At 44.6% G+C, this 20,543-nt stretch overlaps 11 protein-coding genes and 1 non-coding gene across 12 annotated transcripts; 8 read left to right on the forward strand and 4 right to left on the reverse strand.

The window, feature by feature from the left end:
* Positions 1-433: 433 nt before the first annotated feature.
* Positions 434-1,915, forward strand: APE4 (aspartyl aminopeptidase; the record flags this gene model as incomplete). The annotated part of the gene is made up of 1 exon (XM_037283957.1): positions 434-1,915. One exon carries the CDS (start codon positions 434-436, stop codon positions 1,913-1,915), a length of 1,482 nt encoding a protein of 493 aa, XP_037139853.1.
* A 201-nt stretch (positions 1,916-2,116) lies between these two features.
* ESC2 (Esc2p) lies at positions 2,117-3,340 on the forward strand (the record flags this gene model as incomplete). The annotated part of the gene is made up of 1 exon (XM_037283958.1): positions 2,117-3,340. One exon carries the CDS (start codon positions 2,117-2,119, stop codon positions 3,338-3,340), a length of 1,224 nt encoding a protein of 407 aa, XP_037139854.1.
* A 729-nt stretch (positions 3,341-4,069) lies between these two features.
* Positions 4,070-4,142, forward strand: HG536_0Etrna8K. The gene has a single exon. It is a non-coding gene; the product is annotated as a tRNA-Lys (tRNA).
* A 156-nt stretch (positions 4,143-4,298) lies between these two features.
* Positions 4,299-8,681, reverse strand: RPO31 (DNA-directed RNA polymerase III core subunit RPO31; the record flags this gene model as incomplete). Its single annotated transcript, XM_037283959.1, has 1 exon — positions 4,299-8,681. The coding sequence occupies one exon, from the start codon at positions 8,679-8,681 to the stop codon at positions 4,299-4,301; it is 4,383 nt and encodes a 1,460-aa protein (XP_037139855.1).
* A 318-nt stretch (positions 8,682-8,999) lies between these two features.
* Positions 9,000-9,293, forward strand: SEM1 (proteasome regulatory particle lid subunit SEM1; the record flags this gene model as incomplete). Its single annotated transcript, XM_037283960.1, has 1 exon — positions 9,000-9,293. The coding sequence occupies one exon, from the start codon at positions 9,000-9,002 to the stop codon at positions 9,291-9,293; it is 294 nt and encodes a 97-aa protein (XP_037139856.1).
* Positions 9,294-9,587: 294 nt separating this feature from the next.
* RPT5 (proteasome regulatory particle base subunit RPT5) lies at positions 9,588-10,892 on the forward strand (the record flags this gene model as incomplete). The annotated part of the gene is made up of 1 exon (XM_037283961.1): positions 9,588-10,892. One exon carries the CDS (start codon positions 9,588-9,590, stop codon positions 10,890-10,892), a length of 1,305 nt encoding a protein of 434 aa, XP_037139857.1.
* A 34-nt stretch (positions 10,893-10,926) lies between these two features.
* Positions 10,927-12,273, reverse strand: CDC40 (Cdc40p; the record flags this gene model as incomplete). The annotated part of the gene is made up of 1 exon (XM_037283962.1): positions 10,927-12,273. The coding sequence occupies one exon, from the start codon at positions 12,271-12,273 to the stop codon at positions 10,927-10,929; it is 1,347 nt and encodes a 448-aa protein (XP_037139858.1).
* A 193-nt stretch (positions 12,274-12,466) lies between these two features.
* On the reverse strand, positions 12,467-14,317 carry ESF1 (pre-rRNA-processing protein ESF1; the record flags this gene model as incomplete). Its single annotated transcript, XM_037283963.1, has 1 exon — positions 12,467-14,317. One exon carries the CDS (start codon positions 14,315-14,317, stop codon positions 12,467-12,469), a length of 1,851 nt encoding a protein of 616 aa, XP_037139859.1.
* A 637-nt stretch (positions 14,318-14,954) lies between these two features.
* Positions 14,955-16,661, forward strand: RTC5 (Rtc5p; the record flags this gene model as incomplete). The annotated part of the gene is made up of 1 exon (XM_037283964.1): positions 14,955-16,661. One exon carries the CDS (start codon positions 14,955-14,957, stop codon positions 16,659-16,661), a length of 1,707 nt encoding a protein of 568 aa, XP_037139860.1.
* A 58-nt stretch (positions 16,662-16,719) lies between these two features.
* Positions 16,720-18,174, reverse strand: RIO1 (protein kinase RIO1; the record flags this gene model as incomplete). The annotated part of the gene is made up of 1 exon (XM_037283965.1): positions 16,720-18,174. The coding sequence occupies one exon, from the start codon at positions 18,172-18,174 to the stop codon at positions 16,720-16,722; it is 1,455 nt and encodes a 484-aa protein (XP_037139861.1).
* A 146-nt stretch (positions 18,175-18,320) lies between these two features.
* KEI1 (Kei1p) lies at positions 18,321-19,034 on the forward strand (the record flags this gene model as incomplete). Its single annotated transcript, XM_037283966.1, has 2 exons — positions 18,321-18,350; positions 18,411-19,034. The coding sequence occupies 2 exons, from the start codon at positions 18,321-18,323 to the stop codon at positions 19,032-19,034; spliced, it is 654 nt and encodes a 217-aa protein (XP_037139862.1).
* A 532-nt stretch (positions 19,035-19,566) lies between these two features.
* Positions 19,567-20,502, forward strand: HG536_0E01000 (uncharacterized protein; the record flags this gene model as incomplete). Its single annotated transcript, XM_037283967.1, has 1 exon — positions 19,567-20,502. One exon carries the CDS (start codon positions 19,567-19,569, stop codon positions 20,500-20,502), a length of 936 nt encoding a protein of 311 aa, XP_037139863.1.
* Positions 20,503-20,543: the final 41 nt, after the last annotated feature.

A 20,543-nucleotide genomic window follows, 5' to 3' on the forward strand; every position in this document is an offset into this window, starting at 1 on the left:
AACTCTTATCTTTATAGCGTGTGCTGGTGAAACAAAGCCCTCAAGCCATTGGCTGCAAGATCGCCCAGAGCCCAGATCATCGCTCAATTGGAGTGTATGAAGCTCTTGCGTATTCCAATTCTCAATAAAACCGCCCTTTGCGACGCTCAATTGGCAGTAGAACGCCTGTTCTTGACTGAAAGAGGATGGAAATGGTTCTATCATCATTGCAGCATTAGCAGCTAGGATGCCTAGCCTCAGCAGTCCAACATCGTGGTCCGTACATGCTTGGAGTTCTTTAGACTTGTCTTGCGAATCGCTTGGATCTGTAAGGGCTTGTTGCGAAGCGGGCAGATAAGCTTTGGATTCACGTACTTATAAGACAAGGCTTCAGATCGGAGTGAAATCAAGTTTAATCCTTTCCATTGAGCAGCAAGCTTGTTCTGGCTCTTATATGCTAAGAATACATCTCCGCAGACTGTCGACTATGCAATCTGTGCCAAAGAATACGACAACCAACTATCCTCAGGAGTTTGTGAAGTTCCTCAATGGGTCCCATTCACCTTACCATGCGGTCGAAAGCATGAAATCGGTGCTGCTGAAGCACGGATTCAAGGAATTGGATGAGCGTGACGGCTGGAACGGGAAGGTTGAACATAAGGGCAAGTACTTTGTCACTAGAAACAGCTCATCGATCATTGCGTTCTCTGTTGGCGGGAAGTGGAAGCCTGGGAACCCAATTGCGATTACAGGTGCTCATACGGACTCTCCTACGTTGAGGATTAAACCGATTTCTAAGAAGACAAGTGAGAAGTATGCGCAAATTGGCGTCGAATGCTACGGCGGTGGGATCTGGCATAGCTGGTTTGACTCAGATCTGTCCATTGCCGGAAGAGTCTTTGTGAAGGACAGATCGACCGGGGACACTGTATCGAAACTGGTCGATTTGAACAAGCCGTTGCTTAAGATCCCAACGCTGGCTATCCACTTAGACAGGGACGTGAACCAGAAATTTGAATTCAACAAGGAGACGCAGTTACTGCCAATTGCTGGTCTTGCTAAAGCAGACCAAACGCCTAGTGAGTCCAAGGACGATGCCACTTTTTCATCTTTGCAATCCATCGTTGAGAGACACAACGAGGATCTGATCAAGCTAATTGCCGAAGAACTGGGTCTTCCATCCGAGTCAGATATCGAGGATTTCGAGTTGATCCTTTATGACCATGCAGCCTCGACCCTCGGAGGCCTGAATGACGAGTTTGTCTTCTCTGGAAGGCTAGATAACTTGACATCCTGCTTCACCTCTTTGCATGCCCTAGTCTTGGCAGCTGACACTAACATAGAGGAAGAGCATGGTATAAGATTAATGGCCAGTTTCGATCACGAGGAGATCGGTTCTTCGTCAGCCCAAGGCGCAGACTCAAACTTCTTGCCAAACATTTTAGAAAGATTGACCGCTTTGAAAGCTGACGGCACCGACGAATCTGATCCCTTATCGAGATCCTGGCTGCTGGAGACCTCGGCCAAATCATTTTTCCTATCGTCGGATGTTGCACACGCAGTGCATCCAAACTACGCCAACAAGCATGAATCCCAGCACAAGCCACTCATTGGTGCTGGTCCAGTCATCAAGATTAACGCAAATCAGCGTTATATGACCAACTCTGCAGGACTGGTTCTTGTGAAAAAGCTTGCCGATCGAGCAAAGGTTCCGCTTCAGCTCTTTGTCGTCGCCAACAACTCACCATGTGGTTCTACTATCGGTCCAATTTTAGCTTCAAAGACAGGCATAAGGACTCTGGATCTGGGCAATCCCATTTTGAGTATGCACTCCATCAGGGAAACCGGAGGTTCCGCCGACCTGGAGCTCCAGATCAAGCTTTTCAAAGCGTTTTTCGAGGACTACAGTTCCTTGGAGTCTAAGATTATCGTTTAAGAGGCCTCTAAATGGATATTATACATATTGTTTACCAGCTGACTGTCTCATTAGTTGTTCATATGTAGTGCTGATTACTCAACTAAAGCTTTGAGAAGTTCTAAAATATAAACTAATCATAAAAATAATTGTAGTCATTCGACTGCTACTGCAAGAACATCAGTTGGTAGGGCCAATAACGCTGGTATAAGTTGGATATATATGACAAATCCCCAGTCCAATGATTTTGACTACGACGATGAATTCTTCATGAACGAAGTGACAGACGATGAGCGAGACAGATCAGATAGTATGGTCTTTATTGAAGCCGATTCGATTGATAAGGACAGTTTGACCTATAAAAAGGAAGTTGCCTCCATCCCAGCCTTAAGCCAGCGATCCACGAACGAACCACACGCGGAAGGCTCCACTTCAGAAAGCGATGAGGACATTATAATTACAAGCGAATCAATGACCGTCTCAGGACTTGCAAACCGTGGATCCTCAGTCTCAAGACGACTTAGAAGCGAAACTGCTAAATTGGCTAGCGACAACCGATCGGCTCCACTACTGCCAGCAACCAGAAGTAAGCGTCGAAAGTTGACAAGCAATGTAAGACAGCCACCACCATCTAACGGAAAAGCATCCTCAGCTTCATCGGAAAAGAAGAAGTCTGCCAGGTTGGGGAAATCTAAAGATTGCGAGAACGAAGAACCGCAAAGACTTTACAACGTCAAATTTCTGTCACGGCTCGATGGCTCAATTGGAAGGATTATTGAAGTGAAAGTCTTGGGCGACCGTGAATTCAGCAGTATACTAGAGTCTGTTCTTGATGGATTCGTCAAAGAATGTGACGGTTGCGAGGACCTAGACAAGCCCCACAATGCTGACAATGTGACGTTGTACTGGAATAATGCAAAGCTCTTGAAATTTATGACCTGTGACTCTCTGCGGATTCATAGAGCATCTGAAGGAGAGATTGTTCATATTGAGATCACAATGGTACACCGGGAGCAGGAACAAGAGTACGAGGAGCGATTGAGATCAAGGCTCGTGGGGTTGGGAAATGGCGCTAGAAGCGTCTTGTATGATGGAACTGGTCTGCTAGCCAACGAAGTTGAAGACTCTAAAAACCAAGGAATGAATAAGTTGATAGAGAGTAGCAATACTTCATCGCTTAAGAACCTGGTGTCGGAGGATTCTGAAAAAGAGTCCAATTCGGCTGCAATAAAGCTTGCCCTAGTTGGGCAGGATAATAAGAAGCTTTATGTGCAGGTAAGGCCGTCAACGCCGTTCGCAAAGGTGGCAGACTACTACAGATCGCAAAAGTCGCTTCCCGCTACAACGCAGGTTAAGCTTATGTTCGACCACGAAGAGCTTGATCTGAATGGAACAGTCGTAGAGCAAGACATGGAGAATGGCGATATGCTCGAGGTTCTCTTGTGAGGAGGGTACGGCCAAGCAACTATGAAATTACGCCCGAAAAACTCTGCGGAAGAGTACGAACACAATTCACACTGCCCTCTAGCATATATATTGCATAAGCAAAGAGGACTACGCTCCTGAGCAATAGCAAGCAGCGGTCATTTGGATCATAATTCAGTCAGTTGGCTTTAAAGATGCTGCATATACACTGTAATAATAACATTTACGTACCATAATACCTTCTCCGATATCATTATATTGTCTTTCTCGGTAACTATCTACTTTAGGCCGCAGACTGTTAATACGTTGATCTGGAGTACAGGGTTTGGAAATTCCCTATAGGTTGGAGTCTTTCTCAAACCCGGCTTGCCAACTCATCAAGAAGTTGGGCGTCTTGATTAACTATCTTTTCCAAGGACATACCTGCTCGATGGAGAGCATTGCATCACATCAATAAGAAGAATATTAGACGCAAAGGCATAAGCCTTCAAAAGAGCTCATTTATCTTTCGGAGTTTGGGAATCAACGATACTTGTGACCCTTGATTTATGATTAGTACTTTTTGGGACCTTGCGACAGTTATGCCTCAGTTAATATTTTAGTATTGCGTCTGCAAAAACCACAAGATGTTACCTTAAGTCAAACATCAACGTTTAAAATGGTTCCAAGAACAGTACTTCAGTGGGAAATCTTCCTTCTTGAGTGCTTTTGTTAAGTGTTTGTAGATAATAATTCTCAACAACAAAATAGGCCTTGTTGGCGCAATCGGTAGCGCGTGTGACTCTTAATCACAAGGTTAGGGGTTCGAGCCCCCTACAGGGCTTAATTTTTTCGCCCACAGACATACGATTTTTAGTAAATTAGCCTGGTTTCCAATCTCAATTATCCATCTCTTCTAATGCAGAACATCTATCCTATCGTTATTAATGTAAATCTTACGTATCTTTTGTTGTCCCCTTATTTGACGCGAAAGTAGCAATCAATTAGCCTTGACGCTCACTGCTTGCACCAAATTCTCGAATAGCGTTGGTTTTGGTTTCAAGTCGCCATCATCTATTTCAGTGGCTTTTATAACCTTGAAAGCGCCAGTACCAATCGACATTGTTTGACCAAGGATGATACATTCCGAGACACCCTCCACGGCGTCTTTTTTCATATAAAACGCTGCGTCGAATAAGTGATCCGTTGTCTTTTCGAAAGATGCCAGCTGAAGGACGGAGTCTCGCATCTTGCTTAAACCGAATCTAGTGATACCCAAAACCTCACCCTTATAAGTCATCACATCTCCCAAAAGTTGAATATGACGAGGATCGACGCTCATACCGTGATTACTCATTGTATAATCAATTTCTCCGATGATACTTGCTCTGGCGGCTTCGATACCTAGAACGCTCATGACTTCCAAAACGTGGTTTGTAACTGTTTTATGTCCTACGACACCATCTGTAGCCATAACATCTCTCAGACCATAACCCTCAACCAACAATTCACGCTTTGAGTCATCCCGTACATTGATAACGGCTCTTGAAATATCTGGCAAGCCTTTCACCACAATATCTGGAAGGGCACGACGCAAATGTTGCATTCTGAAGAAGACATCATTTTCACTAGGTTCTTTTGCCGAAGTCGAAATCGATTTCGCCTTATAACCCTCGGGAAAGACGTTGATTGCAATTTTGTCCTTCCCCAGAATACTCACGTCTGACGCCTGAATTTTCAGCTTCGGAGCCCGTGTGATTGCGACGGCAATATCTTCGATCGTTAACTCAAGTTGAAGCTTGTCAATTGTGCTCAAGTCTACTCTGACCTGTATGAACGAAAGGTTGTCATGGTAAACATCTTGAATGTAAAATGCGACATCAGAAAGTAAAGTTTTTTCGATCCTACCTTTAACCACTCTCGCAGCTCTCTCGTCATTGTCATTCACAAGAACAGCATTAATAATCGGAGTGGATATGACTTTAGATGCGTTGATAATTTCCTTAATACGAGGAACCCCCAGCGTGACGTTCATAGAAGCAACACCAGCGAAGTGGAAAGTCTTCAAAGTCATTTGAGTACCAGGCTCACCAATTGACTGTGCACCAATTGCACCCACAGCAGTACCAGGCTCCACCTTAGCCCTACGGTACTTTAGAATGGCGATTTTCAAAAACTCGCTAACGGCTCTGCCAGTGATGCGGCACAATTGATCGACGGAATATCTGGTAGATTCAGGAACGTGCTCGTCCAAATCCATACTCTTGAATTCTTCACCAGGTTCATCCAGTAATTCTTTCATTCCTCTTTGTTTTCTTACGGAAGCTAACAGCTCTGCTTTGCTGAGCATGAATTTCCTTAAAGACAGATAGAAGTTCCTTTCGGCATCATTCTGATCAATGTACTCAACCAATGCATTTTCTTCTTTGGGGACAACTTTACCGACATTATCATACCGAATGAGCCTATCCTGCAAAGGACCTAATATTTTATCTGTTTCCGACATGATTTGATAAGGAAGCAAGCCTTTGTCAGTGTTGTTAAAGGTGATATTAAAGGCATGATTCCATGATCTAACAAAATTGACAGGTTGTGCATTACCTTCCATCTCCATGGGGTCCAGACCGTCGCCACCATATGTGAACTGAACAATACCGTTGGAGGATGTTCTGACTGTGTTATCATATTGACAAGACAGATCCTCTAAAGATTTCATCAATCTACGGGACATATAACCAGTCTCTGCTGTTTTCACGGCAGTATCAACCAACCCTTCACGACCAGAAATAGCGTGGAAAAGAAACTCTGGGGGTGTTAATCCTGAGAAGAAAGAATTTCTAACGAAACCCTTCGATTGAGGCGTTTTTGAGTTCTTTGGGAAATGAGGTAAAGAACGATCTTGGAAACCATCGGGAACACGATTACCAGATATAATTTGCTGACCAACGACCGCCACCATTTGGGAAACATTCAAAGTGGAACCCTTGGAACCACACGTTGCCATGATCAAGGGAGCGTTCAGATTATCAAGCTCTCGAATGCACACATCACCAACTTCTTCTCTAACCTTCGAAAGTAGACCACCAATTTTTGCCTCTAACGTTTGTTCCTCATTACAGCCCGGTTGTGTTTCTAGCTTACCCTTGTTGTAAGAATCAATCAATTCATCACATTTTGCGTACGCGTATTCAACCATATCTTCCTTTTTTCTTTTCAGATCATCTGCTGGCGTCACATCGCTGATACCAATCGAAAACCCTCTATTACCAAGATACCTGGCACAGAGTTTAGCCATTCTATTCATTGCATGGGCTGCTTCTTGAGGCCCGTAATCTCTCAAAATAGTATAAAATACCGAATGCTTCTTACCATCACCAAGGACAGATTTATCCATGACTCCGCTGAGAATTTCTGACCCCCTGATAATCACATAACCATCATTCTGAGACATTTCACTTGGATAAGATTTGTTTTTTGGTGGAATGAAAACTTTATTCTTTGCGTCTAGGTTGATAACCACCGATGACAATTTGTTTGGTCTGATCAACAAAGAGAAAACTTGTTTACCAGTCCACAGGTAATATGGCTTCATGATTGCAGGAGGTGGAATATCAAATTGAGTATTAGCGTCAGACATCATGGAAAGTAACTGTGTCAAGGTTGCCCTATCGAAGAACGAATCCTTATGCGAGATTAGATATGAACCTGTTATGAAATCTTGTGTTGCAGCGATAATGGGCTCACCAGATTTTGGAGTCAAGAGGTTGTTTTTGACTCCCATCAGGTTTATTGCCTCAGCCCTTGCCTCTTCAGTCTGAGGGACATGTAAATTCATTTCGTCACCATCAAAATCGGCATTGTATGGTGTACAGACACATTCATTTAATCTGAAAGTTCTCCACGGGCGGATCTTCGCATAATGGGATAAGATAGATAATCTGTGTAATGACGGTTGACGGTTGAACAGCACAACATCGCCATCTTCAAGATGCCTTTCTACCACATCTCCAACTCTCAAATTCTTGGCCAACTTCACACGATCACCGTACCGTAAGTTTCTTCTGGCGTCTTCATCGCTCTTCAAAAGATAATTTGCACCCGGGTGGACGTTCGGTCCATTAATGATCAATTGCCGCAGTTTTTGCCTATTGTAACGCGTCACCTTCTCAGGATACGTCAGTACTTTCGCCACACGATCGGGAACAGCGACTTCATCAATGGACAGGTTAGGATCTGGTGAAATGACAGTTCTTCCTGAAAAATCCACACGCTTACCAGATAAATTACCTCTAAATCTACCTTGTTTACCTTTTAAACGTTGGCAGAAGCCCCTTATCGGCTTCACTTTACCACCTCCACTAGAAGCTCCAGGCATCATAGCTGGATTGACAGAATCGGAATTAATGTACATGGCCACCGAAAGCTGAAGATAATCCCAATGCTCCATCATGTTATTGATTGAGATACCTTTCTCCAGTCCACTTTTAATGAGTGAAGAGGTCCAAACAATTTCTGTGAGTTTCACAGTTAGATCGTCCTCATTGGAGGCAGGAGAATCTTGCATCATAACAGAGGGTCTGATACAAACAGGCGGTGCCGGTAAGTACCGCCAGATGTATGTTTCCGGTCTGCCCGATTTAACGGACGAATCAATTCCGAGCAGTTCGCAATCGTCCGGCCTTAGCTGTTTGAAAAGATTTAAAGTTTTCAACGGGTTTAGATCATCCATGCAGCGCTTCACGTAACGCTCAAGCTCTGGATTGTGCGACAAAACTTCATCCCAGTCACCAACCCACTTATCCTTCTCTGGTGCGGATTTCTTGCCCGCCCAACGGAATGTGTCATGGATAATCTTGAGTGATGCCGAACCTGACCCAGCTGCAGCCTTTTTCACCACACCGTTTAGCGCACCACATTGCAGACATCTTCTCTGTTTTTTACATTGATCCAACACTTTCTTCAATATGCCCATACGTCTGAGGTTGTCAACGCCGGGGCGACGTAGCTCCGAAAGGAAATGCCTTCTATCAGTATCATTCAGTAAAATAGCCGAGCAATTCTTACAGATCCCCTGCAGAATTTGAATGGTTGCTTTGAAGTAACCCACGTGAAAAACTGGCAACGCAAGCTTTATATGTCCAAAATGACCGTGACAAGACGCCAGATTTCCATGACAGGTGCTACACTCCAAACTGGATGATGAGACACCCATCTTAGGGTCCAAGGCACCTCCGGCCTTGGCAGCACGGCCATTCTCAAGGTCGAACAGATCACGGGTGGAGATCTCGACCTCTGATTGAGCCACAATATCGGCCGCGCTGAGTGCGCTAAACTCCAGCCCACTGATCTTCTTTGGAGTCGTACCAGAAACAACTTCTTTCATCTTAGTCTCCAAATTTCAATCTCGAGCCCACTGGAAGTCCCCCACCACCAGGACGCAGCAAATCGCTTGTGACTATTGGGCAATCCTGCTCAATGACACTTTGTCGGCTGCTAAATGCAATGGTCGTCCTATTGATCTGCGATGACTTGCTAAATTAAAATTTGAACCACATCGTCCTTGGTGATTCGACATCTCACTTGCAACGTTCAGCGCTTGGTGGCGAAAAATAACCACGGGATTACCGCCAGCTTCAAAGGCTTATAGAAGATCACTTAACGAGCCCTCTTAGGAAGAGGTATCGGTTAGCAGGGTTCAAAGATGAGTGGGAGTGGTAAAGCAGCACAGAAGAGCAATGGAGCAGACGCAGGTGCGGTCGAAGACCTGAAAAAAGTGCATAAACAGAGTCTGGAAGAGGACGATGAATTTGAAGATTTCCCAGTAGACACATGGCCCATTGATGAAAGTCTGAGAAGCGCAACAAACGGCCAAACGAACCTATGGCAGGAAGACTGGGATGATGTCGAGGTGGACGACGATTTCACAAAGGAGCTGAGGGCAGAGTTGGAGAGAAACAAAGAACAGCAGCAGCAGCCCCAAGCGCAACAACGTTGAAAAACAATACCGGTAGCTAATGTAGCCTATGTAACCATCTATTACCAACGAAGCTGATAAGCGTCTAGTGACAAGTGAACTTATATGCTAAGAATGGAACCGCCGAGGTCTGTTTTGTTTATACCCCTAGAAGTGTTACCCGGCAGGAGCCTAGCTATATGGTACTGTCGCCTGGGTGGCGAAATGGCTAAGAGCAGTTGAATCGACAGGAAGATGAGACCAGGGAGCTTCACAGTACTGTTAGGGTGTTGGGAAGTGGTGTATTAAGTCTGTTCGGCGGTTAGATTTAACAGGATGGCGACTTTGGAAGAATTGGATGCTCAACAGTTACCGGGTGACGATGAAGTTGATCAAGAAATCTTGAATCTGCCCACTCATGAATTGCAGACCAGAACGAAGCTGCTCGATAATGAGATACGTATCTTCAGGTCTGAGTTACAGAGGTTGTCGCACGAAAACAATGTCATGCTGGAGAAGATAAAGGATAACAAGGAAAAGATCAAGAACAACAGGCAGCTGCCCTATTTGGTGGCTAACATTGTGGAAATTATGGATATGGATGCATTGGGAGACAAGGAAAACAGCGAGGCGGTCACTCAGAGTGGGAACTTGAACTTAGATAACACCGCAGAGGGTAAAGCCGCCGTGGTGAAGACTTCCTCCAGGCAAACGGTTTTCTTACCTATGGTGGGACTTGTGGACCCAGATACTTTGAAGCCAAACGATTTGGTGGGCGTTAACAAGGACTCATATCTGATTTTGGAGACTTTGCCTTCGGAGTTTGATTCTCGCGTTAAAGCCATGGAGGTTGACGAGAAACCGACGGAAACGTACTCCGATGTCGGTGGTTTAGATAAACAAATAGAGGAACTGGTTGAAGCTATTGTGCTGCCCATGAAACGTGCTGATAAGTTTAAGGATATGGGGATCAAGGCTCCCAAGGGGGCTTTGATGTACGGACCTCCGGGCACCGGTAAAACTCTACTGGCTCGTGCTTGCGCGGCTCAGACGAATGCTACTTTCTTGAAATTAGCCGCTCCTCAACTTGTCCAAATGTTTATCGGTGAAGGTGCCAAGCTAGTCAGAGACGCATTCGCGTTAGCTAAAGAGAAGGCTCCAGCGATTATTTTTATCGATGAGTTAGATGCTATTGGTACCAAGAGATTCGACTCAGAGAAGTCGGGTGATAGAGAAGTGCAAAGAACTATGTTGGAACTCTTAAATCAACTGGATGGTTTTGGATCTGATGACCGCGTCAAAGTCTTGGCAGCTACCAACAGAGTTGATGTGCTGGATCCAGCTTTGCTGAGATCTGGTAGATTAGACAGAAAGATTGAATTCCCTCTGCCTACCGAAGACGCCAGAGCCCAAATTTTGCAAATTCATTCGAGAAAAATGACGACGGACGATGACATAAATTGGCAGGAGTTGGCTAGATCAACAGATGAGTTTAATGGTGCACAGTTAAAAGCAGTATCGGTGGAAGCAGGTATGATTGCCTTGAGAAATGGGCAATCCTCCGTCAAGCATGAAGATTTTGTTGACGCCATAGGTGAAGTGCAGGCAAGAAAATCAAAGTCTGTATCATTCTATGCATAAATAACTAATTATGTACACTAAAAAAGTATAAACTTCAGTCTAACAAGTAAATTTTCCCTGCGCCCCCGGAGCATATGATCTTGCTGGTTTCTTGTGGATTCCAAGCAATCTGCGTAACAGGTTTATCGCCGTTTATATTGATTGTCTTTAATAGTCGTGTTGTTGTCCAATCCCATATGAGCACTTTGCTTTTTGAGTCACCAGAACAGATGTAGTGTCCATCAGGCGAGAATGTGAACCCGACACCGTAACCGGCGGAATGGTGGCCCTTGAACACCTTCTTGGCATTTTTCTTGTATTTGGGTTGCATGCCATAGGTGTAAATTGCATTATCCATGCTCTGCGTACAGAAGTACTTGTGCTGTGGATGAATATTAATGAATGGCATAGAGTGCTGCGTTGTGTCACTTATCTGCTTCACTGGTATGTTAATTTGATTTTCCCAGATTCTTACTGTCTTGTCTTCGGAAGACGATATGAACTTCGATCCATCGGGAAAGTACTTCAGACTTAAAATACCGCTTAAGTGGTGATCGTAGATTTGCACAAGACCTTCCTTGGCTGAGACGCGTAAGTCATACTGGTTGATCTTAGAGTTTGAAAGTCCGACAATGAAGACATCCGACTGCGTTGGATGGAATCGTACATCATTTGGCGTGCTCTTAAGCTGTATTCTAGTCGTTACCTTTCCGGTTTCAGTGTTCCAAAGCTTGACACTCTGATCAAAAGCAGCACTCAGAAACGAAGTGCCATCGTGAGCGAAATCTATCGCCTTGATCGGTTTGGAATGACCTCGATAGTCTCGTAGACACTGACGGTCGTGATAGGAATCCCAAATTCTAAGCATGTTGTCATTTCCTCCCGACAGAAACAGATGTCCAGTTTTGGGCAGGTACTTCAAAACCCCCGTCCCATTGAGATGACCCTTATAAACGTGAATTGTTTTTTTCGGCAGATAGCATTTGAAAGATAATGGCTCTTTCCTAAGATCTATGTCAACATCCACAGGTGGATGGAGAAATCCACGATTTAGATAGTCCTTCTCGGACTCACCATAAAACGTAGACGTTTCAGTGAAACTCGTGTTGATTTCATTGATTTCAGTTGTTTCTTGGAACTCATCTAGATGTTCCGCTTCTTCGTGAAGCTCCTGATCAGAGTTGTCGGTATCAGAATCAGACCAGCGTGCCCACGGACCTTTACCTTGTCGCGCTAATCTTCTCCTTTTAACCGCCTTCAATGTGAAACTAGAGCTTCTCTTAGTGTCATTATTTGCCTCTAATTCGGCACCACCATTTCCGCCAGCGAGAGCATCGCCACTCGCTTTCACCTCCTCAGTTTCCGATTCTGAGCTTGAGTTATATCCTGCGACTAATGCCATTATGATATAAGGCTTCTTCAATGGTCATTTTATCATTTAAAGAACTACCGTTCTCGCACAAATAGTGACTAAGAAATTGCAAGAGATGCGATAACTAACATTTCATACACTCACTGTATAAAAAAAAATTCTTTTAATATTTGTTAAGTACCTGCTAAGCCCACCAAGATGGGAGCAAACTATGGATATTCTATTAACTTTTTATTTTCTTGCTTCCTGTCTTTTTCAGTTTGGCAACGATGCCAGCGATGTCGCTCTTTTCATCGGCATCCCCAGCCTGCACCGATGGTCTTCTCTTCCTTGACTTGTTCTTACGCGACCGCTTGCTACGCTCAGCTAAAATCTCCTTCATCGCTTTTGTATCTCTGTATTCGGGCTGAGATGGATCGATTGCGAAATCATGGCCCTCAAAAACTTCTTTGAACCTTGAATCCTGGAGATCAGGCTTGAAATCATCTTCAACAATTTTTTTCCTGTCCTGGTACTTGTTCTTCTTCTTCTTTTCTTTCTCACTTTTCAGTATCTCATTCATATTGAAATGGGCCTTCTTATTCAAAGAGCTGTGGTTATCTTCTTCATCTTCCATCATGAGTAGTTCAAGCTCCGCCTTCAACTTTGAGTCTTGCTCTTCATTTTGATCTGTTTTCTGCTTTAGGGACTTTAACTTGGCCTTCTTTTCGGTTTCAGCTTGTTGTTTCAGTTCTTTCACCCTAGCCTTTCTTGCCTTACGACGCTCCTTTTCCTTACGACGTATCTTGTCTATGGTCGACTCTTCTTGATCTTCCTTTGGAGCAGCATCGCCCTTTTCATCTAGACCAGGAGTAAACGTTATCTCCATATCTACCTCGCTATCGTCTTCGATCCCGATCTTTGCGTCCTGTTTGGAGAAGTCAAAAGCGGAAGCCCCGTTGACCAATGACCTCAGTTTATCTTTCGACTCGACACCAAGATCGTCTTCGGACCCGTCCGAGTCGGACGCTAAATAAGCTTTGAAATCCATGTCTTCAATTTCCTTTTGGGTGAACGCACGTTTGGCAACATCAAGTCGATCAGCGGGTGTCTCATCCCAAGTGAGCTTAACGTTGGAATGTTGCAAAGCGTCTGTACTAAATTGAAGTGGCTTATAATTTTTGGGCAGTTCGGAACATACGTCCCTGGGGTTTTCGTCAAATTCCATACCATCCGGCACATACCTTAAATCGAAAATATTGGCTGTTGATTCGTATTCGGTACCATCACAATTCTTGTATATACTTTCTGCCGCCTTCACGCTGTTGCAACTAACTATCGCATAGTAGTATCTTAGCCTATCAAGCTGATATTGACGCAAAGCTTTGTTATCCACATTTTTGTCCGCGTCGCCTTCCTCATAGAGATCTTTGATGTCCACATCGGAATCGCTGTCATCGTCTTCCCTCTTCTTGGATTTCTTTTTGCTCTTTTTAAATAGTTCCTTTGGTGGACCCTCCACCTCTTCCCTCTGCATTCTTTCTTTCCCAAACTCGCTTGGATATATCGCTATCTCAGTGATCTTACCATCAGGAGGCAAAAAACTTGAGAAAGTAATCATTAAATCTGCAGACCTCACATTATCCCAATCCAAGTTGACTACAGCTAACTTCTTGGATGGCTCTCCGGACGACGGTTCAGTCTTCTCCAATTTCACCTCCGATTCTTCTTCGCTCTCCAGCTCCTCCTCGCTGGAGACTTCAGACTCTGAAGAAGTAAAGTCCTCAGACGAGCTTACATAATCGCTAGGTACCTCACCACGCGCCCGATCAATGCTAGTGACCTTTTCCTTGACTTTTTCAGCCTCCTCGTCGCTTTTCTCGAAATACTTGTCAAAATCCTTCAATTCCTTATCGTCTTGATCCCTGATCTTTCTCCCATATCTGTCAACCTTGGTTTTACGCTTGACTTCCAGGTCCTTTTTGCTGAAACGATCATCAAGCTTCACTTTGAAGCCTTTCTTTCTGACATTTTTGAACTTTGGATCATTATAGATCTTTGCAAATCTGGGATCGGCGCTCTCCTTTCCCGACATGGTGACTCCAATAACTTGCTGCTAACACCTGAACCGTTGAAATGATTGAATCGGTAAAACACTTCTGATATTCATTATAATCCATCCTAAGAGAAGAGAGCAGATGAGCTGCGATGAGCACCTGAAAAATTTAAATCATTTAATACGTCAACAAACAATATCATTGAACAATGTGTCAAAGCATCAAATCTCAGGCAATCCTTCAATTGTGGATAATCAGAAGCCCTATATCGGTCGCTGGTCATGTTAAAACCTTTAAACAACTAACGGGAGTTATACCCGAATTTTCTGCTTGATTGCAGGGAATTCAGGCACCTTAACGGCGTCGAAAGAAACTCATCACTCCGCGAAAACTGCTTCTAGCGACTGATCGGACATTGTGAGTTTTCCTGCCAGCTGTCGCAGCTTTCAATGCAAATCTCTTGATCTCTCATCTTCGAGCTGTTTGGCTGCTCAACTCTCGATGTGTAGCGCACGAGGGAAGGACAGCAAACAGAATCGGGCTGTTGAATCAAGAAGAGAGGTGCAAGTTATAAAAACGATGGAAATTCGATTGATATAGCGTTAGTTGAAGCTGGCAGATCAAGCTGTTGCTCTCCTGGCAGCTCTGATCTAGAGATTTCGACGTTGGCTTAAGATGGGACAGCAAACTTCTGTGCCACAGGGTGACCAAAATGAGGCGGACAATAAGGGGAAACGATTTGCATCCAGCGTCGATCTTATGCAGTATTTCAACAAGAGGGCCATCGGTTTCTTCAGCGTTGCAGAAATAGCAGCATTCAAGAGCAGATTTGACGGTCGAAAGCTAAGTGCCACTATCAAGTCTGCGGATTTGGCAGAGTGGCTACATATCCCAGGTGACAGCGTGTTGCTCTGTCAGATGATCTATGAGTTTGTTCGTGTTCTTAGCAACTTCCCGTTAATGAAGGATGCGTTTGAAGAGGTTACTGGTGTTGGTTTGTTAAAGGCGATTCTTTTGAGTGATCCTGTTAGATGCCACAAGTACGTAGGAGTCAAAAACTATGACTATCTGAAGCTGTTGTTCATTGCATTCAGCACAAGGAAATCTGTAAAGGAGGAACTATCGTCAGGATCATCGACATCCTTAGAAGAGGGCGAGGATCTAAAGAAGCTCATCCGCAATTACAATGGCATAGCCGTTGATGAGCTCGTTTTAGACGCCAAATTGCTTCTGCAGCTTTTAACGTGGTTGCTGCTTCTAACTTCTCATTGTCCCACGGGCAATTGTGAGTTCCCTGATGAGACGGCCTATAACGACTGGAGTTCGTATAAGCAGGCGGCAACATGTTTGTTAAGAGCGATGAACCCAGAGATCATTTCCGTCTCGGACTTGCAGAGTGTCACTTTTGAGCAATTTTCCAGTTCAATCAAAGCTATTATGCCAAATATTTTCAGACCCCTACAAAAACTGATGGAACACCTGTTATATCGAGATGAAGACTTGGTTGCCTGCCTACTGGATACTGGAAATTTGAGAAACAGGTCAAAGTTGATGACACAGCCTGTCTTGGCACAACTGTTCGTTTCTCTTCCTGACAAGTTATCAGTTTCCAATCTACAGAAGCTTTACGTGGGTAGCGAGAGCGGATTCTCAATGAGATCCTTGCAGGCAAAGGTTTTCAAATGGATGGCCCCTACTTTACTGCTTGTTAGCGGCAAAAGCATTCTTGATGATGAAGAATTTAGCAAAAGTAACCCCAGATACAGAAAATTTCTATCAGAGTTCCCAAAGTTGAAAGAGGGAACTCCAAACCCATTCGATTTGCGGAGCAACAAAACTAAAGTTACTTTCGCCATATACGTTCCTGACCCGTGGAGAGTAACGAACAAAGACTTCTTTGGAGGTCTGGGAACGACCATCGTACAACTCGCTCCTATACAGGATGTTTTTAAAGCCGTCAAAGACGGTACGATGTATTTCAACACAATGGGCGGTGGGATTGGAATTGGAGATAACCAACCACAAATTAAGGCGAGCTCAAAATCGTATTCAGTGGGCAATGTGTCATTAACCATAGATAACACACTTGAATTTGCAGCCTTCCGCCAGACGGGTTACGGAGGCATATTCAGTCCCAGTTCCCGACTGAAAGAAATCCACAAGGAGAACAGGCCATTCGAGGTCAGGTTTTTGATCCAGCATGTCGAAGTTTGGGGTTGTGGAGGTGAGAAAGAGCTAGAGGAGCAGTACAAGAAGTGGCAATGGGAAGAAGCCGAGGCAAAAAGGCGCCAGCAGATCAATTTACGCAGTATAGGCGAAGACCGAGCTCTGCTTGAGATGGCTGGAATAATCGGGCATGCACAAAGTGGCGGCTCTATTTAATGCTGCATGAGTCTAATGACTATATTATACATTGAAAAGTTCAGAAAATATTCTCGATTTATTTTTTTGATTTAGTCTTTTTAATTAGCTTCTTCTTGACATGCTTTTTAACTTTGGTTTGTCTTTTCTCTTTCTTGGACTCTTTGGCCTCCTGTTTCCGCTTCTTCTTTTCCTCTTTATCCTCAAATTTCTTGCCTTTTGGTTTCTTGTTAAGATACTTATTGTCTTCATCATCATCCTCATCTGAGCCATCGGACTCATTGCCACTCGACGCTAATTCATCTTCAGCTTCACTGTCCTCGTCATTGCCTGAATCAGTCTCGCTTTCAGATGCCTCACTGGCTTCATTCGAACCAGAGACATCCTTTACTGCGCTGAAATTGCGCTCGTTATCATGCGCAATCAAACTTTTCAGTAAATCGAATTTACCATCCGTGAACCTATCGAAATCGCGTTCTTCCAGACCTTCTAAACTTCTGACTAGATGGAGGCTTCGAAATATTTCGTCTTCATCTGCATCCTTCGCAGAAGATTTGATCGGTAAGTGTTTAGAGACGTAGTCACTTAGATCATAATAACTGCGGTAGTTACCGTCGAACTTGTCCAGTCTTTCGGAGATCACAAACTGAAAAATGAGACGTTCTGGGAATATGCTTATGCCCAATTTCTCGAAATACGAGTTTATGTTCTTGATGTCCATTCTCAGGAAATCTAAACTCATGGGATGTTCTGGCTCGACACTCTGAGACACATCGATTATGTAGAGCTTCCCCATATGGATAATAGCGTTGTATTCCGACAGATCCGCGTGAACTAATCGGCAAACTTGATAGAGTAACCTGATATAAGCCAGCATAACATAATAGAAGTGATATATCTCTGATCGGTCCGCAAAAACGTAGTCTTTCAAGCGAGGTGATGCAAACCCATCGCCTCGACTTAGGAACTCCATTACTAAAACATTATTTTTCACCTCAACAGGCTCGGGCGTCGGGATGACACCACTCTGATGGATTCTTCTGAGGTTCCTAAATTCCTTCTCAGCCCAGATCTTGATCATCTTCCTTGGGTTATGTTGCGACCTAGAGTTTCTGAAGCGGAACTCTCCATCGACATATCTTTCGCGGTCCTTGAACACAAGAATCGAGGTCTTATATATCTTGATAGCCAGCTCTCGCTTCTCATGTCCTGCCTCCTGGTCATCGGGGCTTCCAGCTTCGCCATATCCAGCGAATGCGTGGTACACGTTTGCTTCCTTCCCTGTGCTTAAACAGCCATTAAAATCTGAAATTACACCCCTATTCATCAGAGATTTCAAAAATCTCATGGTCCTCGGATCCAAGACGTTTTCAACCGTCGCTCTGTTGGCCTTATCCTTGCTTGTCTTCGCCCTGGTGAACGACAGTTCATCTGTGTTGATGTTATGACTATGTCTGTCTAAAAGTTGGATATCAGTATGTTGTCTACTCTGGCTCGAGACGTGGAGCCTATCAAAATCATCCTCCAACGACATCGCTATCTAGCTTGACGTTCTTTAACCTGTGTAGTATAAGCTCATCGCTATCCAAAACTTTTCAACATACGAAATAAGCACAACACATACAAAACAGAGATCATCGAACTCTGATAAACCAGAGGCCGTCTTAAGAAGCCTCCAGAATGAATCCTAAACAGTTCAGGCTCCCAAAGGTATGCTAAGTTTCGATCGCCACTTCGCCGTATCTTCGACGTACTGACACGACCTCGCAGTCATTCTTTGGGTTTCTTCCCCTCTACCTTGGTGTTGAAATTGCTCTAGGCATCTCGATCCTGAATAAGTGCAGCGGTGCTTACGGTATTCTGGCGCTATTCACGGGCCATCCTTTGCATTTCTCTCAGTGGTTGCTCTACATCTGGTCGATTATAACGCTGATCATATGCGCCCAAGGTCTCTACCAGGTTCATAAGCCTAGCGTGCTGACGTTCTCCCACATCTTCGTCACCTTCGTGATCGACACGGCCGTCACCTGTCTCTTCAGCGTATGGTTCACCGCGCAATGGTACAGCCTCGAGGGAAACAGCGGCAGCACCGACAAGACTAAGAGCTCTTACAGCGAAGACCCAGTCGATTACTCAACTAAGATAAGCGACCAAGGCGCCAGCGAAAGTTTCGAGTATGGTGTGACGATTTTCATCACCGTACTCTCTCTGGCGGCGAAATTGTACTTCACTTTCCTCATGGCCTCTTTCGTGCAGGAGCTACTACTGCATCCCAGATACATGCTGGACCAAGATGACGTGGAACAGGACCTGAAGAACCAGTCGTCCTGGAAACGGTGGTGGGTCAAGTCCCAAAAAATCTGTTACAACATATCCAAGAGTATGCTGGTGTGAGCAAACCATCCAACAGCAGCAAGAGGTTCCCAGGCCTGGTATGGCTCTGAGTTCTGAATACATAGTGTCTTTAGAGCTTGCCTCGATCTTAACTCCGTGGGAAATTCCTTATCTCCTGAAAAATTCACAGCGTCAGATGGCCAACAGAAGGACGATTACAGGCGGTAGCAAAGAGGTGTTGCGCCACGAGAAGAGGTTGCTTGCGTTCCTGGAGCTTATCAGAATCTTCTGTGGAAGTTTTGCAGACGATGCTTATTGCTGGTCCTTCGTTTGCTGAGAGAGAACACCAAGAATGCAACTGTGGATTGCGAAGCAATGTGCGTCCTCGCCCCTGGGTAAAGGGCTAAGACAATTGCTGCGAGAAATTATGGTTGTTTAGAGCGATGATGTACAACAAAGGTCGTTCCGGACTGCCGTTGGCAACCGACCAGCTATAAAAGGTACTAAGACTTGACAGTTGTGACTTGGATGCCAGGTCGGTGGTAAGTGACAGCAGCACATAGGAAAACTGTCAACTGAAATTTATTTTACAATGTCTACAGCGGTAAGCAAGAATACATCTACTATCAAATTGAACACTGGATACACAATTCCCCAGGTAGGCTTGGGAACGTGGAGGTCGAAGGAAAATGAGGGATACAAGGCAGTCCTAACAGCCCTACAGGCCGGTTACAGACATATCGACGACGCTGCTATCTACCTCAATGAGGAAGAAGTCGGCAGAGCAATCAAGGACTCGGGTGTTCCTCGTGAGGAGATTTTCCTCACCACAAAGCTGTGGAATACTCAGCAACGGACGCCTGAAGAAGCGCTGAATCAATCTCTGAAGAGACTCGGGGTGGATTACGTCGACCTATACCTGATGCACTGGCCAGTTCCGTTCAGGACTGAAACTATCAAGGACGGTAACTACTTGACTATTCCCAAGAAGGCTGATGGCAGACCAGATGTTGACGAAGAGTGGAATTTTGTCAAGACCTGGGAGTTGATGCAAGAATTGCCCAAGACCGGTAAGGTGAGAAGTGTTGGTGTTTCTAATTTTTCAATCAATAACTTGAAAGAGCTGCTGTCATCGCCAGGTAACAAGTTGACTCCCGCTGTTAACCAAATAGAACTGCATCCATTACTGCCTGAGTTTGCCTTGGTTGATTTCTGTAAGGAGCACGGCATTGTTGTCGAAGCTTACTCGCCATTTGGTGGTCAAGACGCTCCAGTGTTGGACGACAACATCATTAATCAAATTGCCAAGGACCATGGTGCTGATGCAGGCCAGGTCATTGTTAGCTGGGGTGTCCAAAGAGGTATAGTCACTCTCCCCAAGTCAGTAACGCCAGCGAGAGTCGTTTCAAATCTCCAGACCTTCAAATTGTCTGATGACGAATTTAGGTCTATTAGCCAATTAACAAATAGCAAAAAGCCAAAGAGAACTAACGCCCCAGATATGTCTCCTTTCCCACTCTTTGAGTAAGCTGAGTAAAGGTTTAAATATAGAACTGAAATCTACTTCTA

The sequence above is a fragment of the Torulaspora globosa genome, chromosome 5, assembly GCF_014133895.1.
Source record: "Torulaspora globosa chromosome 5, complete sequence".
Classification (NCBI taxonomy): Eukaryota; Fungi; Ascomycota; class Saccharomycetes; order Saccharomycetales; family Saccharomycetaceae; genus Torulaspora; species Torulaspora globosa.